Genomic DNA, 18,144 nt, shown 5'->3' on the forward strand with positions numbered 1-18,144 from the left:
GTCCAGCGGCCGCTCTGCCTCGTCGTCGTTCTCCGATATCAGCCCTTCCGCTTTTCTGCTTCCCTTTTTCCTGCCACTTGGTCAGGGATGCCTTGATATGTTTCACCAACGACGGTCGAGGAAATGGCCACCGGAAGAACCTCTGCAGCGTCAATGACCTCGTCGGCGATGGCGTCAACCCGACCGCAACGAACTGCTTTGCGCCCTCCACGAAGAAGTCGTCCGAACTTCGTCGCCCTCCACGAAGATAGTTGTTGGACTACAGTCCAACTGCTATTTGCACAGTCAAGTTCCAACAGGAACTTGACTGGATCAAATATCTAGTTTCTATTAAACTAGATGCTAAAAAAGGAAATAAAGGAAAATAGAAAAAGAAAATAATAAAAGGAAAAATATAATAATATTAAATAATATATATGTATTACAATTTACATTTTAACAATGAGGACGCTCGAGCTTATGTTGAGTTACTAAAATGAGAGAGACTTGTGTCTATAATTGTTTGGAGTTTTTGGACAACCAAGAAAACTTAATCTATTAGGGGGAGAACTCAACTGAGAATTGTTCTTTCTTGTAAACAAGATTTATGTTAATTGTGCATGTTTGGCATCAATGCAGGGTCTTGTGAGAAATGCTCCCAAGGAGGGCATGAATATGAAGTGGCCTTTTGGTGGAGCATAAGTTTTATGTTCACATTGTACATGTGCAGTATCAATTCATGGTCCTATGAGCAATACCCCAAAGGAGGGTATGAATAAGAAGTGGCCTTTAGTGGCGCATATGTTCAAATCTTTATATTCTAAAAAAGTTCAAAATATAACTTAGCTCTTATCTTTTAACTTGCGTAAACCATAGATCTATCTTTCTTCAACAAAATTCAAAGAGAGATATTTCTATTGCCACCAGTAAACTGGCATTGAGCTTTTTAGGAGATCTAGGGTTATTCATGGTTAATAGAGGATATAATTAAAAGCCATTGAATGAGAGTAGTTTGGTTTCTCTTTAATGTGATAGTCCCAGATATAGGCAATATTTTAAAAATATAGTGATAGTTGTAATTCATAAAACAATATGAAAGGAAAATATCATGATATTTTGAAAATATCATAAATTTATATGTCACAATATTCTTGCAATAATATCATGATATTATCATGATAGTATGAGTCACCTTTTACTTTTTACTTCTTTACTATATCTTAACTATGTTTTTCTTCTTTCTTTTATTATATGTGTATTTTATTATCTAAACATGTTATTTTTCTTACTTGTTTCTACTGTTTTTATATTTTTTTAAAATTTTTAAGTACTGAGTCTTTCCCAAGATTTATCAACTAAACCTATATTATTGTGAGAATTTGCCTTGCTGAGATATAGCCGACTATGGCATGTTAACTTTAAAATTACTGACAAATGGTTATAAATGCAAAAGAGCTATCCACAAGCCTATTGGTTTCTGTAGGATAAAAGAAAAGTTTCAAACCATATCGTGCTTGGTGTCATGCGAAGGGACAGAGTTATTTTTATGGAGAGAGAAATAGGCCAACTGGCTTTTTGTTTTCAAGCAGAGAGGGGAAAAAGAGGATATTTTTGTTTAATGAAGAGAAAGGATATTTATTGCATATAGAAGCTAAGTCATATTACAACACATTATACAGTGACAACGTGACAAAAACCAAGGAAAATGAGCAGCATTGTGATATCATTCAGGATTGCACACATATTGATACGTACATTACACATGATATGAATGTGCAGTAGATCCCATAAGGCTGAAATGTGTTCAATTATGTCTTGTTCTCATCATGAAAGGCATGTTCCAGAAGAGATCTGATCAACTTGGGGCTTATTCACTCCTTTGCATGTTCACATCTGGTGCTGGTAGTCATGGCTAGCCCATAGCAATACTCTGTCAATCTCTGATAATCTGGGAAGTCCATCTAGCATCCCCTGTCCTGGGTTCTTCAATATGAGAAAAAGGGTTACTGCATTTTTTTCTTTCCTGGAAGGATATTGTTCTTTAAGTAAATGCTTCATGTTAATTATTTGACTTTAGGCTGCAATTATTTACTGTCACGGATACTACTCTGTTAAGTTTGTGGTATTATCTCATTGAAGATTTCCAAGTTTGATATATTTAGGTCAAGAACTGACCTGAGTGGCAGTCTCTTCTTAATACACTGATCTTTTTATGCGTAGTATTGAAGTTTCTTTCTGTTGTTTTCATGATGCTTCTTTTTGTTGTCTTCATGAAACTGCATTACCAGTCTTAATCAAAAATAGAATATAACTACCATCATAAACCGTTTATCACATGCATGGCCATCCAAATAGAACATATATGTAGGACAGGAAAATTTCTGGTTTATGTGGCACATATCAAGCACTGTAACACATAACTCTTGTTTCTTCATTTTTCTGAGGATACTTTTCCCGTATATTACGATTATCTTATATGCCCATTTTATTTTGCTACATTCTCTAGCACAGGGTTATATGTACAAAGTTCAAGTTTTGGTTCAATTGGTTTTTATCTTCCGTCACCTTGGAAGTGTTGCCTCATTTATCTCCATTATTTTATTTTTCTTCAGATAGAATGTAGACAAACAAAATTAAGATGAAGAGAAACTTAGATGTTACACCACCAATTCCTCCAACTTCTGGATTATCTTCAGAAGGCATATCACTGCAGCAACCACCTAATAATGATGATCAGATTCCATATATGGGGCAAACGTTCTCTAGTGATGACATTGCCTATGATTTTTATATGAACTTCCCAAAGCAAAATGATTTCTCTATTAGGCGTGAAAAAACAAGGAAGAAAGGTTGTCCCTATGATGAAGGAATGTTCAAGAGATCTTCTGTTTGCCACAGTGCTGGATGCCCTGTTCCCAAAAAAGTAGATGATAGCAAATTCCAGAGGAACAGTAAATCTGTAAGGCGCTGGTGCACTGCAGGAATGACAATAAAGAAAAGCAAGGTTTCAGGCGTTACAAGATGGACAGTTGTAGGATCTACAAACATTCCTAATCATGAATTGCTCAATGAAAACGAGGTACGCTTCCTTCCTGCATATCGCAGAATGACAGAAACTGACAAAGACCGTATTAGGATGCTTGCTAAGGCTGGTGTTAATGCAAGACAAATTATGCGATTTCTTGAACTTGAGAAGGGCGTTCAGCTAGTGATGTTGACATGTTAGAAACCTCATTCAAGCAACTAAAAGAGTCAAAATTAAACGAGAATCTGATCCACCGTTGAAGGTTATTGCCCAATGAAAGCAACCTATGCACTTCGAACAAAGAAGACTCCCAGGTTCAAACATTGAGATCAATCGCCTCAGAAATTATCAAGGAATTCAAAAATAGAAGAGAGAAGAAATACGATTTTATTCTCAAAGAATTGATGAGGGTCAGGGATCATGTTAAAGGTTTGCAACGCAGAAGTGAGGAATTGAAAGTGGCACCCTGCGCATCAGCTTGTGAAGACGGGTCTGATGTGGCATCCAGCTCATCATTTTGCGAAGATGGGTTTAATGTGGCACCTGTACCATCAGCTTTTTCCAAAACAGAAGGCCATCCTGTTGATATAGTTTCCAGTTCTATCTGCAACTTAGTTCAACCAGTTTCCGACGAGCAGACAAAGACTAAAGGAGCAAAAGGTGTGGTTGAGTTGGTGAAGAAGCCAAGGTATTGTAAAGTTCCTTCTTGTGGTCAAACTGACCATGCCTTCAGAAACTATCCCTTAAAGAAAGCTAGGCTATGCATGCCTACTCATACTGGTGTCAGGATTGTTCATGACAATGTCCAGTCAGTTACCAAGAGACAACTTGCAGATGGAACCGAGCTGGTAAAGAAGCCTAGGTATTGCAAGGTGCCTTCCTGTGGTCAGACTGGCCATGACTCGAGAAATTGCCCTTTGAAAAGATCCAGTAACCAACAGTTAGGTTCTGGAATTCCGAGTAACTAACATTTACTTTGCATATCATTGTTCTGTTATTACTGGCATGCTGTATATTGACAGTAATAGCTCCTGTTATTTCTATTCATGTATGTATATCACAAGGACCACCGAGGCGGTATCCCCACGTGGTAAGCGGGTCCTGTGCCAAGCTAAAGCCCTACGTTCGAATCCCTCTGCCACATGGGGCTTAAGAGATATCTGGTAGGGGTCTGCCTAACCCCAGCTTCCCTTTCAAAAAAAAAAATGTATTTCACAAGGAGCAAAGAGCCTGGCGTGACTACAACATTAGCTTTGCTTTCTGATCTTATTCCAACATAAGATGACTGAGGAATTTTAATGTACTGCACGATGTAATGAGAGGAAGCAGAAGCTGTTTGTGGGTGCTGTGTGATAACAAGTGCTGGTTTTCTATGCATGGCAAATTGGCAATGCTCAATCTTAACCAAATGACTTAATCCTTTCTATTCTCATTTTAATAGTAAATTTTAACTAGTTGAGCCACCAATTTGTTGTGGAATTAAAATCGTATCACGGTGAAGATGAAGCAAGTAAAGACAAAGCCAATCACACAAGGGACAGGTTTAACGTGGTTCGGTTCCTATAGGCAATCCGGTTGATCCAAAGCCTCAGCCTGAGTGCCTTCAAGACCTGGGTTTGGATTTCTAATTGCACAGGTAAGCATTATCCTGTCTAAACAAATGGGTTTCTACGACTAAACAGCTGAGATGAGCATAGCCAAGCTGGGTCAGCCCGGTTTGATGAACCCAGGTCATTGGTTTTTTACGGTTCGTTTGGATGTGTATTTTCATAAGTTAGGGCTATCAATTCCAGCATATCTAGGGATGCAGGAGGGCTCGAACTGATTCAAATGCAGAGATTACTGAATCTGACGAAATCTGATCTAAGCGGAGTAGGATATGGATACAGATGGCAAATGCTAAAACTGAATCCAGCCCCAATTAGCTATTTAAGATAATCGGTTTGCCTTACAAATATATTTGAATTGATGGTGGTGACATTAAGATTCGAATTTAGATGTTTCCTTCAGCCGTTTATCTTGCAAACACTAGATGCCGTTCGACTAAGGCATCAACCGCTCCAAAAACAATTGTGGGACTCAAATAAGAGATACAGAGTCCATCCATGCTATTCTGGATGCCATTCATCGCATCGATCAACAGCATCAGGGAGGGTCCCTGACAGCAATCCATCACAACGCACTCTGACCAGACACGCACTCTTTGTTATCTGCTAATTGATTGGAACCCATCAACATCTCCCTTGACATTGCAGAAGAGTATCCATTATACTGGCTTCATGGCTGGGCAACACAATGTGTTCCAAAGGCCATCAAATCCAGAAGAGTTTATCCATCGAGCACCTCCATGGAAGAGATGACAAGTCTACTCCACCGGGTATTTTAGCAACCCCACCGAATCTCGGTTCAACTTTTGACCACAATTAACTTAAAAAACAGTTGAAAGAATGGCAAATTGCCTCGTTATTTTTTAAAGGGACTAAATTGTCGAACAAGACTACATAAAGATTAATTTGGGATTCACTAGAGATGCTTTTTGGAAAAACCAACCACTCCTGGTAGGGATGGCAGTGGACCTGGGGAAATCGGGGCCCCGCCCCACCTCACCCCGTTTGGACTGGGGATGAAGCATATGAAACGGGGATGGAGGCAGGGACGAAGGTTAAAATCCATCCCGGTTCGAGGATGGAGGCAGGGATGGACAAACACTTTCCCCCATCCCACACCGCCCCAAAATGATATTACTAAAATACCTTAAATCAAAAAATAAAATTACAATATACCCACCTTCATAAATACTCTTCTCTTATTAACCCTAACTCTTTTAACCCTATGTTTTATCTGCCATCCAGAGGACGAGAGAAGGTAAATGATTTTTTTGCTCTGTTTGAATGAGGAAAAAGGATCATAAGCTTATTCAGGTCAATGAACCAGCTTGCAATGTTTATAAGGGTTATTCACTACAAAAAAAAAAATCAGTTCAATGGATCTTACAACGGGGTTTTTCAGTGCTCTTGCACCTTATCAAGATCCAGTGCGTTTCTAAATTTATTTCTATAGATGTGAAAATGCCTAATTTTTTTGTGATCCAAATGTTATATTTTTGCAACCTATTGTTTGAAAGTTTGCCTTATGTTTAATAGTGTGATCTATAAATAATTTTTCATAGTAAAATATGTTTTTTTTTTTGCATCATGGCTCGGTGTTATAAGAGATTCCCATGGCCATAAAGAGCTTTGTCTTTTCTCTTGCTATTGTTCTGTAAAGGCTGACAGTTGATTTTATTAAGAAGTTACAAGATGGCGTTAATGGACATATACTTCATAAAGGAAATGATCTAATAGTCAAGCAAACGGCCAGAGTTGAATGGGTTGGTTATTCATTTTGATTTATTTTTATTTATTAATGTGTCATAAGTCCTTTAGATGTTTTAGCATATAGTAAATCCTTTAAATGTTCAATGAAGGGATGTCAATGGAAGACATCCATATTGGTGAAGGGAGAGCAGGAGAAGAGAGATGGGGCGGAGACAGGGCAGGGGTGGAGACGGGGATGGGGATTCATATTTTGAAACAAGGCGGGGGTGGAGGTCCAAAGTTTCCCCAGCCACGGGGATGGACCGAGGGTAAAGGTTAAATTTTCTTAGACGGGGCCAAGAATCATTTTTCTTTTCAATTTTACCATGTAGAGTGGACTCATTCGCCTTATGAACCGACATGCATGTATCGTCACCTAGGTTTCTTGACTCTGCTAAGATGGAATTGACTTCATCCACCCATGCACGTCATAGACTTAAACTCTCTCTCTCTCTCTCTCTCTCTCTCTCTCTCTCTCTCTCTCTCTCTCCTGGTCGCTCTCCATCACCGAAAAATGGCAAAACCAGCAGCTCCGACGACTCAACATCCACGAGTATCAGCAGCACTTTGATGTCTCGCTGACCTTACCGCCTCCCTTCTCCAACACCCCCCCCCCAAACCCTCCATCCTTCCTCGTTCCTCCTCCTCCACCTCTGATCGATGGTGATGGTCGACCGACGACCGTTCACGCTCGTCATCCTCCTCAGGCACGCCAGAGCCCTCCCTCGCCTCTCTGTTTCCATTTTCCCCCCTCGTCTGCTTCATCTTATTACTGGCACACCATTAAACCGACGTTGCCGCTCTGAAAAGAAACCCTCTCTCTCTCTCTTTGCGGCATTGTGGCCATTGCATCCCCATTAGGGTTCTGTCTACCTCATCCTTGAACTGTGACCACTGTCTCACCATTGGGGTCATATTGTTGCGCCTAATCCCTACACACTGGCTATTGCCTCCAGCGTGAGGGATCTCTCTCTCTGATTCCCGTCTATTGCCAACTCTTTCTCTGATTCCCGACCCATCCCAATCCGGCGACCATCGCCCTGCAACCATCCGCCTTCCTCACTATCAGCCTCAGTTCCCCGGAGCCCTGCACCTGCGGACCACCTGCGACCCCCTTTCAGCCTGGTTTCCGGTTTGGTCACCTTTCTGCTCACTGGACTCGACGAAACCTTCGGCGACCCCACTTGCAACTTGGTTTCCGATCTCATTGCAGCCTGGTTTTCAGTTTTCTCTTTGTTCTCCGGTGCCAAAGGGAAGGTCGTTGCTGACATTCTGAGCCCAGGCACCGCCGCCGTTTGCTTCCGGTGGTTTTCCAGTTTCGTCGAGCCTCAGCTCCCCTGAAATTCGTTCCTCTCCTCTGCGGAAGTCATTGGCAATCTAACTGCAAGCCTACAACAGTCAAGCTTCAGTTACTGCCTTCCGGTGGCAGTCTCGGTCAATGTCTGTATTTCAAGCGACAGGCTCGAACGGAGGTTGCACTAGCTTGTGTTGTGTTGGTTGATCGTGTTGATCACCGCCGGAGTCCCTGACCCTCACAGGTGTTCCTCTAGCTTGTTTATTCCCTTTTCAGAGTTTCATAGGCTCCTTCATCAGTGTCTTTCTTTATTTGGTTATGTGCCCCTCGTCTAGCCATTTTTTGGAGGCTTACTCCCGATCTCCCATTGAGGGTCAACCTACAAGCCCTATATTTCATCAAGGAAGTTGTAGCCTTTGTGCTTCATCGATGGGGATTGGATGTTGTCTTGCCTTTCAGATTCAATCGTTGGCTCTTCTTTAAGCTTTCGGAGTCCCTCTGATCATGCCTAGATGTGGGCTCTCTTCGTATTTTGGACATTAGGTTTTTCCTGCGAGCTATTAGATGGGAGCCTCTAGAAGCGTGCCCTGTTAAGGCCTTGCTTGTTTCTCTTTTCTTCATTCGTGAGTTTCCATAATGAGTTGTTGATCGAGTATGGAAGCAGGTCCAATCTACTTGGCAAAGCTCCTTCCATGCTATTTGCTATAGATCTTAGTTGAGTCATGCCAGGCCGGGGTATTGGTGGTGTACTAATTGTTTTTCTTTGAACTTCCACAAACGTTGTGATTGTCATAAGTGCGGCTTATCTTTTCCCTCTCATCGGCACCCAGTCTGGAAGCGAAGACGATCTAACCCCTCACATTCCCATTCGTCGGGGATGAATTTAGTCTCTAAAGATTTTTCTGGGGTTGTGCGTCATCCGTCAAGTCGGAAGCTTGAACGGCCTTCCAAAAAATTATCCTTCTCACCAAAAAATTGGCAATCTTCATAACCCGACGACTTCATTCAATGCTGTCAAGATTGGGTCTATCTGGGTCCCAATCCGACCGCAGCACTTTGGCCTTTCTTTTTCATCAATTACTTCAGGTATGTTAGACTCTTCTCCAGCTTTTGATGGCATGTCCCAACCGTTACAAGTTCTGCCAGGGGTGGGCCCCAATAAATTTGATTCTGACATCAATGCTTACTATCTTGGAGATTTGCCGCTCATTATTTATTATGCACGAAGCTCAACGTCAAGTTCTTTTTGCGCTAATTCTCGTGAAAAGCTGAGAAAATTTTTGTCATCCTTGTCATCACGAGCTCTGTCTAGGGTGGGCCCACAAAAATTTGACCATGATAGCAATGCTTTCTCTAATGGAATTCAGTCGTTAGCTTTTTCACAAGCTCGGGGCCTGGTATCTGCTTCTCTGTGTACCAATTGCCATTTCAACTTGGAGGCAAGGTTGGGCAGGCTTACGCGTGATGGACAAAGGACGAATCTGCAATCATACCTTATTATTTTTTCCTTCAGACGCTCTGACTATTTAGTTATCAATCTAATTGTGTTTGATGTTAGAACCAACCTGACAATCAGATTCATGATTCTTGGCTCCTCGGTTCCTCGTCCTCTCCCTGTATCGCATTATGTCTCTGAGGTTTTTTCTTCTATCAAATCTTTTGGTATTCCGTCAAACGATGTCTCTTCCATTAGACCAGCACAAGGTCAGGGCAGCCACCAGCTTATGCCTTTGATTCAGCAACATCCTAATCCACAACCCCTGGGTGTCACGGTTGTCGATGCAACTAAGTTGCTGGATATCTCTCTCTCCTCTTTGCAGCTGCAAGCTAGAGTTTCTGATATGGATTCTACGATTTCAGCAATTTCTGCGATTATTGGAGACCCTCTATGCAACTCTGGTGGAGCAGACTGCGAGCAATTGGGCATTTTCGACAGTCACTTGAGGTTGTCTGTTAGTGCTGGTGGTCAGCAAAGGAGGCTTTCGTCAATTGTTTCGACTATCGATGCTAGGTCCCTAAGAAGGTCATCTCGGTGCCACCAACCACGAGTTTTTCCAGATTTTGTTCTATGAAGATTGTTTATTAGAATGTTAGTGGCTTAAATTATCCCACTAAACACATGTTTCTAGCTAATTGGGTTAAAGAGCAAAAGCCCGACCTTCTTGCTTTATGTGAAACTAAAATGGAGATCATCTCGCACATGATCGTCTCTAGCATCTGGCAGGGAGCTGACTATTTCATTAAGTCAACGATAAATCAGTCTTTAAATTTATCTCAACTGAACATGGTTCTTTTCTCTCTATATGTTGCTTTCAATTTGCAGACAATTGATAGAAGAGTAGTGGTTTCCATTGTTTATGGACCTAATCTAGCCGCTATGAAGCTCACTTTTAAAGATGATTTGAATAGGGTTGTCATTTCCAGCGTGGATTGTCACCTTCTTATTGGGGCTTTCAATTGTTTGTTATCTATCCATGACTCTAATAACCTCATAGTTCCTAATCCCTCTATGCAAGGTTCTTAAGACATTGTTCATCGTCATTTCTTTAACCGGAGAGCGCTTCTCTTGGTCGAATATGCGGTCTCGTCCGTGATGTAGGGTCCTTGATATGGTCTTTGTCACTCTTAATTTATTAAACCTCATTTCCGACGTTAAGTGTGTATTGTTTGCTCCCTCTATCTCAGATCATGGGCAGATCATCACTCATTGGAAAGATAGCTATCAACCCACTAGGAGCTTTGCGTTTAAAGAATGGTGGCTTCAGAAGCCAGATTTTCTCTCAGTTATTATTAACTCTTGGAACAAAACTGTTGATGAGCATTGAACGGCGCTATGTATTCAAAATAAGTTATCTCGTCTAGCTAAGAATATCAAAGCTTAGTTTCATGGTCGAAAGGTGGAGAAATTTCAATAAATAGCCACATGGGATCAAGAGATTTCTACGTTGTATCCGTCTATGTCTTCTCCTGACTCTCTTTCTGAATTGCAACTTCTCAGTCTAAAGGCCATGTCCTTAGAATTAACTATGCTTTTCATAAGTCGAAGGATCAAAGAGGAAATTCGTTGGAAGCAAAGGTCTAACGTGAAATGGCTTGCGGCTGGTGATAGCAACATTAAATTTTTTCACTCATATGCTTCCGATCGTCATAGGAGGAAGGTTGTTTCTTTTAACTCCATTGAAGGTGTTTCTTATCTCAATCAACATGTTAATCCAGCAGTCTCACTATACTTTAAAGACTTATATTTTGCTTCGTTAACTGCGAAAGGTGTTTTCGATAATATCTTAGTTGGCTCAATTCAGCCTAAGCAAATCAGGTCTACGCAAAGAAGGTTCTCTGAAGATGAGATCTTTTCGGCCATTAAGGATCTGTGGAGTTGGAAAGCGCCCAGCATTGATGAGTTTCATGTCAACTTTTTTAGAATCTTTTGGGACTGTGTTAAATCAGACGTGGTAAGTATGTTTGATAAGTTTCATCGTAACTCCAAACTGCCTTATCATTTAAATGTTGCTATTATTTTGCTTATTCCAAAAAATGATAAGGCCACTGAAATTTCTCAATTCCGACCAATTTGAGTTATGAGTGCTCTCTATCGAATGTTTGCCAAGGTTTTGACGAATAGGCTGAAATCGATGGCCAACCAGATTTTTTAAAACTCTTTATTTGCCTTTATCCGTAATAAGAAGGTTCAACACTCGTTTATCATGGCGTCCAAGGTTGTCCATTCCTTGCACCGTAGTGATCAACCTTACTTTGTCCTTAAATTAGACTTTCATAAAACTTTTTACTCTATGCATTGGCCATTCTTATTTCAAATGTTGGCAAATTTCGGTATTGGTCATCGTTTTTCTGCTTAAGTGACAGAGCTAGTCTCAAATACACAAGCCATGTTAAATATCAATGGTATTGAAAGAGATCAGCTCAAGCTGCGGCGGGGTTTGCAAACGTGCCCCCTATCGCATTTGTTGTTTAATGCAATTGCTGAGGGTCTTATAGTCTTGCTTAAGCGGGTTGCTGTATCGGGTTTCATTGATCATTTGCAAGTTTCAAACTTTCCGAATTATATTCTTACTTATGTTGATGATATGATTATTTTTTATCGTGCAAATGTTGAACAGATGCTTAGGTTCAAACTTATCATTCAGTTCTCTCTCCCTATCCGAGCTTTCTCTTAATGAGACTAAATGCTCTATTACCATATTCAATGGTAATGCCAATATGCTTACAGTTGGAAAGAGAATTTTTAATTGCACTATTTTTTAATTGCCTATTATGTGCCTTAGCTTACCGTTACAAGTGAAGCACCTCTCTTCAGCTACTTGGGCTCCGACACTTCAAAAAGTGAAGCGCAAATTTCTTTCATGGCAGTTGTCTTATCTCTCCAGCGCTGGCCGTCTAACCTTAGTCAGACATGTTCTTTCAACCAGTCCAGAATTTTTATGTCCATGTTTATAATGGCTATATGAGTAGAAAAGCAGTTGATTGGTTGTCGTTTGATGGTCTTACCTCAACGTATGGCTAGCTTAAGCATTCTTCCACCCAAACTACAAAGCATTGTTCTTGTCGCCAAGCAATGTTGGTTGGCCCACCAACCGAATAACCCTTGTGCAAGTTTGCTTGTTGCTAAATATGGGGATTCAGCTCTTATTTCGTTTCATCTAGGAACCCGAGGTTTGACACTCTCACACTTGCATAAATCATGGTTGAGGGCTTTAAGCATGCTTTAGAAACCATTTTGAGGACTTCGAAAATTTTGGTCAATGGTTACAATGGACATTGGCGCCAAGCGAAGAGTTTCTCACAAAAAAAGTTTATAAATCGTTGCTCTCGCCAAAGGCTGGTTGGTTGCCGGAGGATGTGCTTTGGGGAAAGGGTCTTCCCCCATTCTCGAGTCATAGCTTGGTTAATTTTACATGATAACCAGACCCACAGTTATTTAAAACAGTGGGGCATTCAACTCCAGAGTTGGTGCATGCTTTGTCAAGCTGCAGAAGAATCTATGTTTCACTTATTATAGTCTTGTCCAATATTTGTGAAAATCTTTAGCAAGACCTAAAAGCATCCGAAAGTATTTGTTAAGAGTCCTTTGCGCTAGATCTAATCTCGGGGCCAATTTGTATTAAGCAAAACAAGAGGTGGAGGTTCATCAGGAGGACATGGTTGCTTACTTCTTTGTAGTTTGTTTGAATGGCGCAAAAAGATGCTCATTTTAGTCATAATCCAATTAACATTCAAAAACTGATGCATAAAATCTTGATAGATGTTTATGCAATCTTGAGTATGCATCTTAGTAATTTTCCACTCCCTCCTAATGATGCTACCTATCCTTGGACGCAATCTGAGCACACAGCTTCGTCGTGAGCCCATTTTATCTATCTGATGTTCTTTTCTATTGTGCTTTCTTTATTTGTTTTGGCTTTTGCTCTTGTTCAGTAATGTTGAGCCCTAAAAAGAAGCCAGCTAAGCACTAGAACAGAGCATTGAGAGCACCAATTGAGACGCATCCCATTTCTGACGAAACATCCAGCAACTGACCAAATATATGATCAAAAAGAGCAGTGTCTGAAAGAGTTCGAATGCAAAGCAGCCTAAAGAAAGAACAAAACAATGCCCCTCGCTCAATAAAAATTATATAATATAAGAACCACAGATGAAAGGAGCGAAACAATTCACGAGGGTGGCCTCCCTGCCAAAACATCTGTTGAAGGCATCAAATGGCACGCGTGCCTGGCACAGACCCCACCCACGAGCAATGACAGGCACAAAGCACAGCACGTGCAAGTGCCTTAACCAGGAGGGAAATCGTGTCGCAAGGGGTCATCAGAGCATCAACTGGGCCGTCAACTTGAGGGCGGACCCTTCAGATAAGAGACATGGCCCGCAAAAGCCTGACGACCCCAGCACGCTATCCCAAGTCAAATTATCAATAAGCTCATATTCTCTAGAAGATGCAGAGGAATTGAAGATGCAGATTTGTTTGATTTTGCAAAAAGAAGATTCACACGGCACGTGTACATGTGAACGCTGCCAACCATATAATGCTTAACTAATGAAACGTAAAAATTAACCCATCATTAAGCAGACCCTTACCCAGAAGAAAGGTAAGAGTTTCAGTAAACTTTTTCCACAGAAGAAAAACTAACACAGAGAACCTAGCGCACCAGCAACTGGAAGTTGCAGTCAACCACAAGAACTGAAAAGCATAATGCCAAATTCATCACCTTTTGAGTATTGGAAAAAAGAAAGCAACAAAAAAAAAAGTCCAGCACCTGTGTTACCTCACTACTCCTGAAGCTCTTCCACTTCTTCCTCGTACTCATCTTCTTCATCAGCGGTGGCATCCTGATACTGCTGATACTCAGATACCAGATCGTTCATGTTGCTCTCAGCCTCCGTGAACTCCATCTCGTCCATGCCCTCTCCGGTGTACCAATGCAGGAAAGCCTTCCGACGGAACATGGCAGTGAACTGCTCAGAGACCCGACGGAACATCTCCTGAATTGACGTCGAGTTCCCAATGAATGTAGAGGCCATCTTTAGTCCCGTTGGAGGGATATCACACACAGTTGACTTAACATTGTTGGGGATCCATTCCACGAAGTAAGAGGAGTTCTTGTTCTGAACATTTATCATCTGCTCATCAACCTCTTTTGTGCTCATCTTTCCCCTGAACATTGCAGATGCAGTGAGGTAACGGCCATGGCGAGGGTCGGCTGCACACATCATGTTCTTAGCATCCCACATCTGCTGAGTAAGCTCCGGGACTGTCAGGGCACGATACTGCTGGGACCCACGGGAAGTGAGAGGAGCAAATCCAACCATGAAGAAATGGAGACGAGGGAAGGGAATGAGATTGACAGCGAGTTTGCGAAGGTCAGAGTTGAGTTGGCCAGGGAATCGAAGACAGCATGTGACTCCACTCATTGTTGCAGAAATCAGGTGGTTTAAGTCACCAACTGCAGAAAACACATCATAATGTCAAAGAATCACCCATCTAAACAAGAAAATTTAAAATGATGCGCAACCATTACACAAGGACTGCACCATTCCCAGCAGTCACATGATATTTCCTTAGAAAATAGAATATTGAATTTAAGTAAACCAGGTCAATGGTTCACATAGGAAAATTCAGAGCAGAAAATAAGCATGACCCATGGGGTCCAAAGAAACTCATAAATTATAATTCCAGGAAAGCCTTGACTTGTTTAAGTGAACCATCAAAGACTGCGTGATAAGCTTAAAGTAACCAACAAATTTTACAGCATTCTAACAGAAAAAACTGGCCAATATGCACGCATTATTGAGAATTGACAGATAGCATGGTAACTAGAACACCGGCACCTAGTTTAAAACAAAAAACTTACAGCTAGGAGTGGTTAGTTTGAGTGTCCTGAAGCAGATATCATATAGGGCCTCATTGTCAAGCACCATACACTCATCAGCATTCTCGACGAGCTGGTGAACAGAGAGTGTTGCATTGTAGGGTTCAACAACTGTATCAGACACCTTAGGCGAAGGGAAGACAGAGAAGGTGAGCATCATTCTGTCAGGATACTCTTCCCGGATTTTTGATATCAGCAGGGTGCCCATACCAGACCCAGTACCACCACCCAAAGAATGACATACTTGAAAACCTGGCAACCAGAACAAAAAAGAAACGAACAATTAAACAAACAATAGGAATGTATCAATTCAACTAGGTACTATCCATCAAAAGGGATCTCATGGTGTATCTGCATGAATGGAAACAACCAAGGCATACAAAAGTGAACTTCACGTACTGCATACAGTTCATGAATAAGTTAGGATGGTGAACATGCCACTTGAAAGGTTCAACAACCACAAGCATTTTGCAGATGAACAACATTCAAAACAACCATTCTACGTTGTGCTACTAATGTTTTTAGAGATGCTTTTAACTTGGCGAATCAATGAATCAACTAGAAATTATTCACCAAAAAGCAGAATTAGTTAAAAAGAACAAGGCTGTAACCTGCTGAATCAATGAAAAAATTAGAGGCTGGGATACACTAAGAGGTACACCTTGCACAATATTCAGATTAAAAGTTAAAAGGAATACAAGGATGAAAAATATAAATAAACTTGAACAAGAAACCTCTTAAAGCCAAACAAATCTGATAGCAATTTGACATGTATAGAGAATAAATGTTTAGATACATGCAAGAAGAAAAAATCAGATATAAATCAGGTTATCGATGTAACAAGAAAATGATGGCAAATGCAAGCAAAACAATAAGACACCCAATGCAGAGAACTATTAGTAGTGATGCAAACACAGATTAGCAACTAAAAGTAAAGATACAAGTAGTTAACTAATCCAAGAGGAACAATGCCAACATTTAGGCAGATTTGCCATGTGAATCAGCGATAACTTACTAACAATGCATATAGAAGTATATTGCACAACCCAACATCCAGTGGCATGACAGCTATACCAGCATAAGCTAATCAAAAGCAGGTTCATGTTCATGGCCAGACATATCCAAGGCCTATAGCATTGGCTTGAAACAGGCTAATCCTGGAGGAGAGACAGAACAACTAAAAGTTAAAAATTATACATCTAATTTGAAAAGTCCTAACAGGTAGGTACACGCTTGGCCTACAGAAACAAAAAACTGCGTAGATCAAACTAGTAGGTTTCATAAACATACTAACGCAGTCATTTTCAGAACAGGCTACAGAAAGGGTAGACTCTGTTGTTCTCTGTAAGGTAAATTTGAGATCAAGCAAGTTCAAATGAAACTAAACCGGGAGCATTGGTCAACAATAAGATGCAAGTTCGGCATCCACAGGAATGTATTTCAATCCTAATCGATTCAAACATTTGCATGCATTTTTTTCACAGAAGAAAGCTACATAAAGTAGAGAAAGATATTACATAGGAAAGGGATAAAAATGGAGAAACAGAACAGAACTGTTAATGAACCAGCACCATAATCAAGTAAACAACAAAAATAGTCAACGCACAAAGCACAATCAACAGAACTAAAGCAGAACCAGATAATGAAAGATATATGAAGTGACAAATCCAAACTAATGATGTTAGCATAAGCATGTATATATGATCTAGAAGGTTTAAAACCAAGTTAAGGCACAAGGATCCAAGGAACAAATAGAATTAGAAACATCACTCTGTTTACAAAATGACAGAACTAAATAAAACGATAAATGACGTTCTCCAATACATAATATCCCACTAGCATGAAAATCAACACATGCAAAAACAGGAAAGAAGAAAATCTATAAAGAATCATATCAATGAAATAACACTTGGCATAAACAACCAAATATGCAGTACAAGAAAAAAATCTATAAAGACAGTAACAGAGAGAGGGATATAAGAGAGCAAACCCTGCAAACAGTCGCAGTTCTCAGCTTCCTTTCTCACAACATCAAGGACCGAATCGATAAGCTCAGCCCCCTCCGTGTAATGACCCTTCGCCCAGTTGTTCCCAGCACCGGACTGACCGAACACGAAATTGTCAGGCCGGAAGATCTGGCCATACGTCCCAGATCTAACGCTGTCCATAGTCCCAGGCTCAAGATCCATTAACACCGCCCTCGGTACAAACCGGCCACAACTCGCTTCATTATAGTAAACATTCACCCTCTCAAGTTGAAGGTCAGAGTCTCCCTGGTACCTCCCCGTGGAGTCGATCCCGTGCTCCGCACAAACAACCTCCCAGAACTTCGCGCCGATCTGGTTGCCGCATTGGCCGCCCTGGATGTGAAGAATCTCACGCATTTTCTCTGCAAATACAAGGGAGAAACAGTAATAAACGGTGAGAATCACCGCAAAACCAAAGGAAACGCCATGAAAAACAAAGAAATTAGGGAAATAACATGCTAAAGAGTAGATCTATAAAAAGAGAGAACATGAACGAAAGATAAATTAGGTCAAGAAAGAGAAGGAGCAAAATCATGCAGAATAAGCGAGCATATTACCGTAGGGAAGAGACTGGGCAATCGAGAAGAAATCCGGCGCAAAGGGAAGCAGAAAAACGGGGGAAGAGACGCCGGAAAGACGAAGGAATAAAAGAAATTAGGGGAAGAAATCGTCAGAAAACGAGAGGGAAAGAGAGGAAAAATGAGAATGAGGGAGGAGTATTTATCAGGGAAGGTTAACGGTTGCCGTTAGTTAACGGCAATAGGACGTCAGTTCTAACGGAGGAGGGCTGGGTGGGGCGCGGTTTCGCTTAATGGGAATTTTGAAATTCGAAATTGGGAAGTAAAAAGGGAGGGATATCTTCACGACGATTAGGCCCCTGACTTTTGTTGAAACGTCAAGGTGATCGCAGCTGTTGTGCGGTTGTGAATCGCGGATCTGTTGGATGAGGGTAGGAAGGGAATAGAACTTTTGGTGGTGGTAAAATGGAGAAATTGGTTCCAGATTGATGGCTGAACCAATGTTGTCAGAATCGGTTTCGGGCCTGACTCAGATTTTGAAAACGACTCAGATATCGGAAGAT

At 41.0% G+C, this 18,144-nt stretch overlaps 1 protein-coding gene across 3 annotated transcripts; it reads right to left on the reverse strand.

Moving 5' to 3' along the window:
- Positions 1 to 1,647: 1,647 nt before the first annotated feature.
- On the reverse strand, positions 1,648 to 17,757 carry LOC149818983 (tubulin beta-2 chain-like). Of its 3 annotated transcripts, none has more exons than XM_089986457.1 (5): positions 17,621 to 17,757; positions 17,027 to 17,425; positions 15,019 to 15,288; positions 13,933 to 14,610; positions 1,648 to 1,962 (listed from the first exon to the last, which is right to left on the reverse strand). In XM_089986457.1, exons 2-4 carry the CDS (start codon positions 17,418 to 17,420, stop codon positions 13,937 to 13,939), a joined length of 1,338 nt encoding a protein of 445 aa, XP_089842583.1. In that variant the 5' UTR covers positions 17,421 to 17,425; positions 17,621 to 17,757; the 3' UTR covers positions 1,648 to 1,962; positions 13,933 to 13,936. The 3 variants fall into 3 exon arrangements, with proteins under 3 accessions (XP_089842583.1, XP_089842582.1, XP_089842581.1); XM_089986456.1 differs by lacking the exon at positions 1,648 to 1,962 and adding an exon at positions 13,708 to 13,847; XM_089986455.1 differs by lacking the exon at positions 1,648 to 1,962 and having other exon boundaries at positions 13,708 to 14,610.
- Between the last annotated feature and the right edge of the window lie 387 nt (positions 17,758 to 18,144).

The sequence above is a fragment of the Nuphar pumila genome, chromosome 13, assembly GCF_984573655.1.
Source record: "Nuphar pumila chromosome 13, dmNupPumi1.hap1.1, whole genome shotgun sequence".
NCBI classification, from domain to species: Eukaryota; Viridiplantae; Streptophyta; class Magnoliopsida; order Nymphaeales; family Nymphaeaceae; genus Nuphar; species Nuphar pumila.

Bases quoted from the DNA above. Each gene is read 5' to 3' on its own strand.
- LOC149818983 (XM_089986457.1), bottom strand. From the start codon at position 17,420: ATGCGTGAGATTCTTCACATCCAGGGCGGCCAATGCGGCAACCAGATC. The intron at 15,289-17,026 runs GTTTGCTCTCTT...TCTGGTTGCCAG, and splicing joins GAACTGCGACTGTTTGCAGG to GTTTTCAAGTATGTCATTCT. The intron at 14,611-15,018 runs GTAAGTTTTTTG...TGTTTTCTGCAG, and splicing joins CAAACTAACCACTCCTAGCT to TTGGTGACTTAAACCACCTG.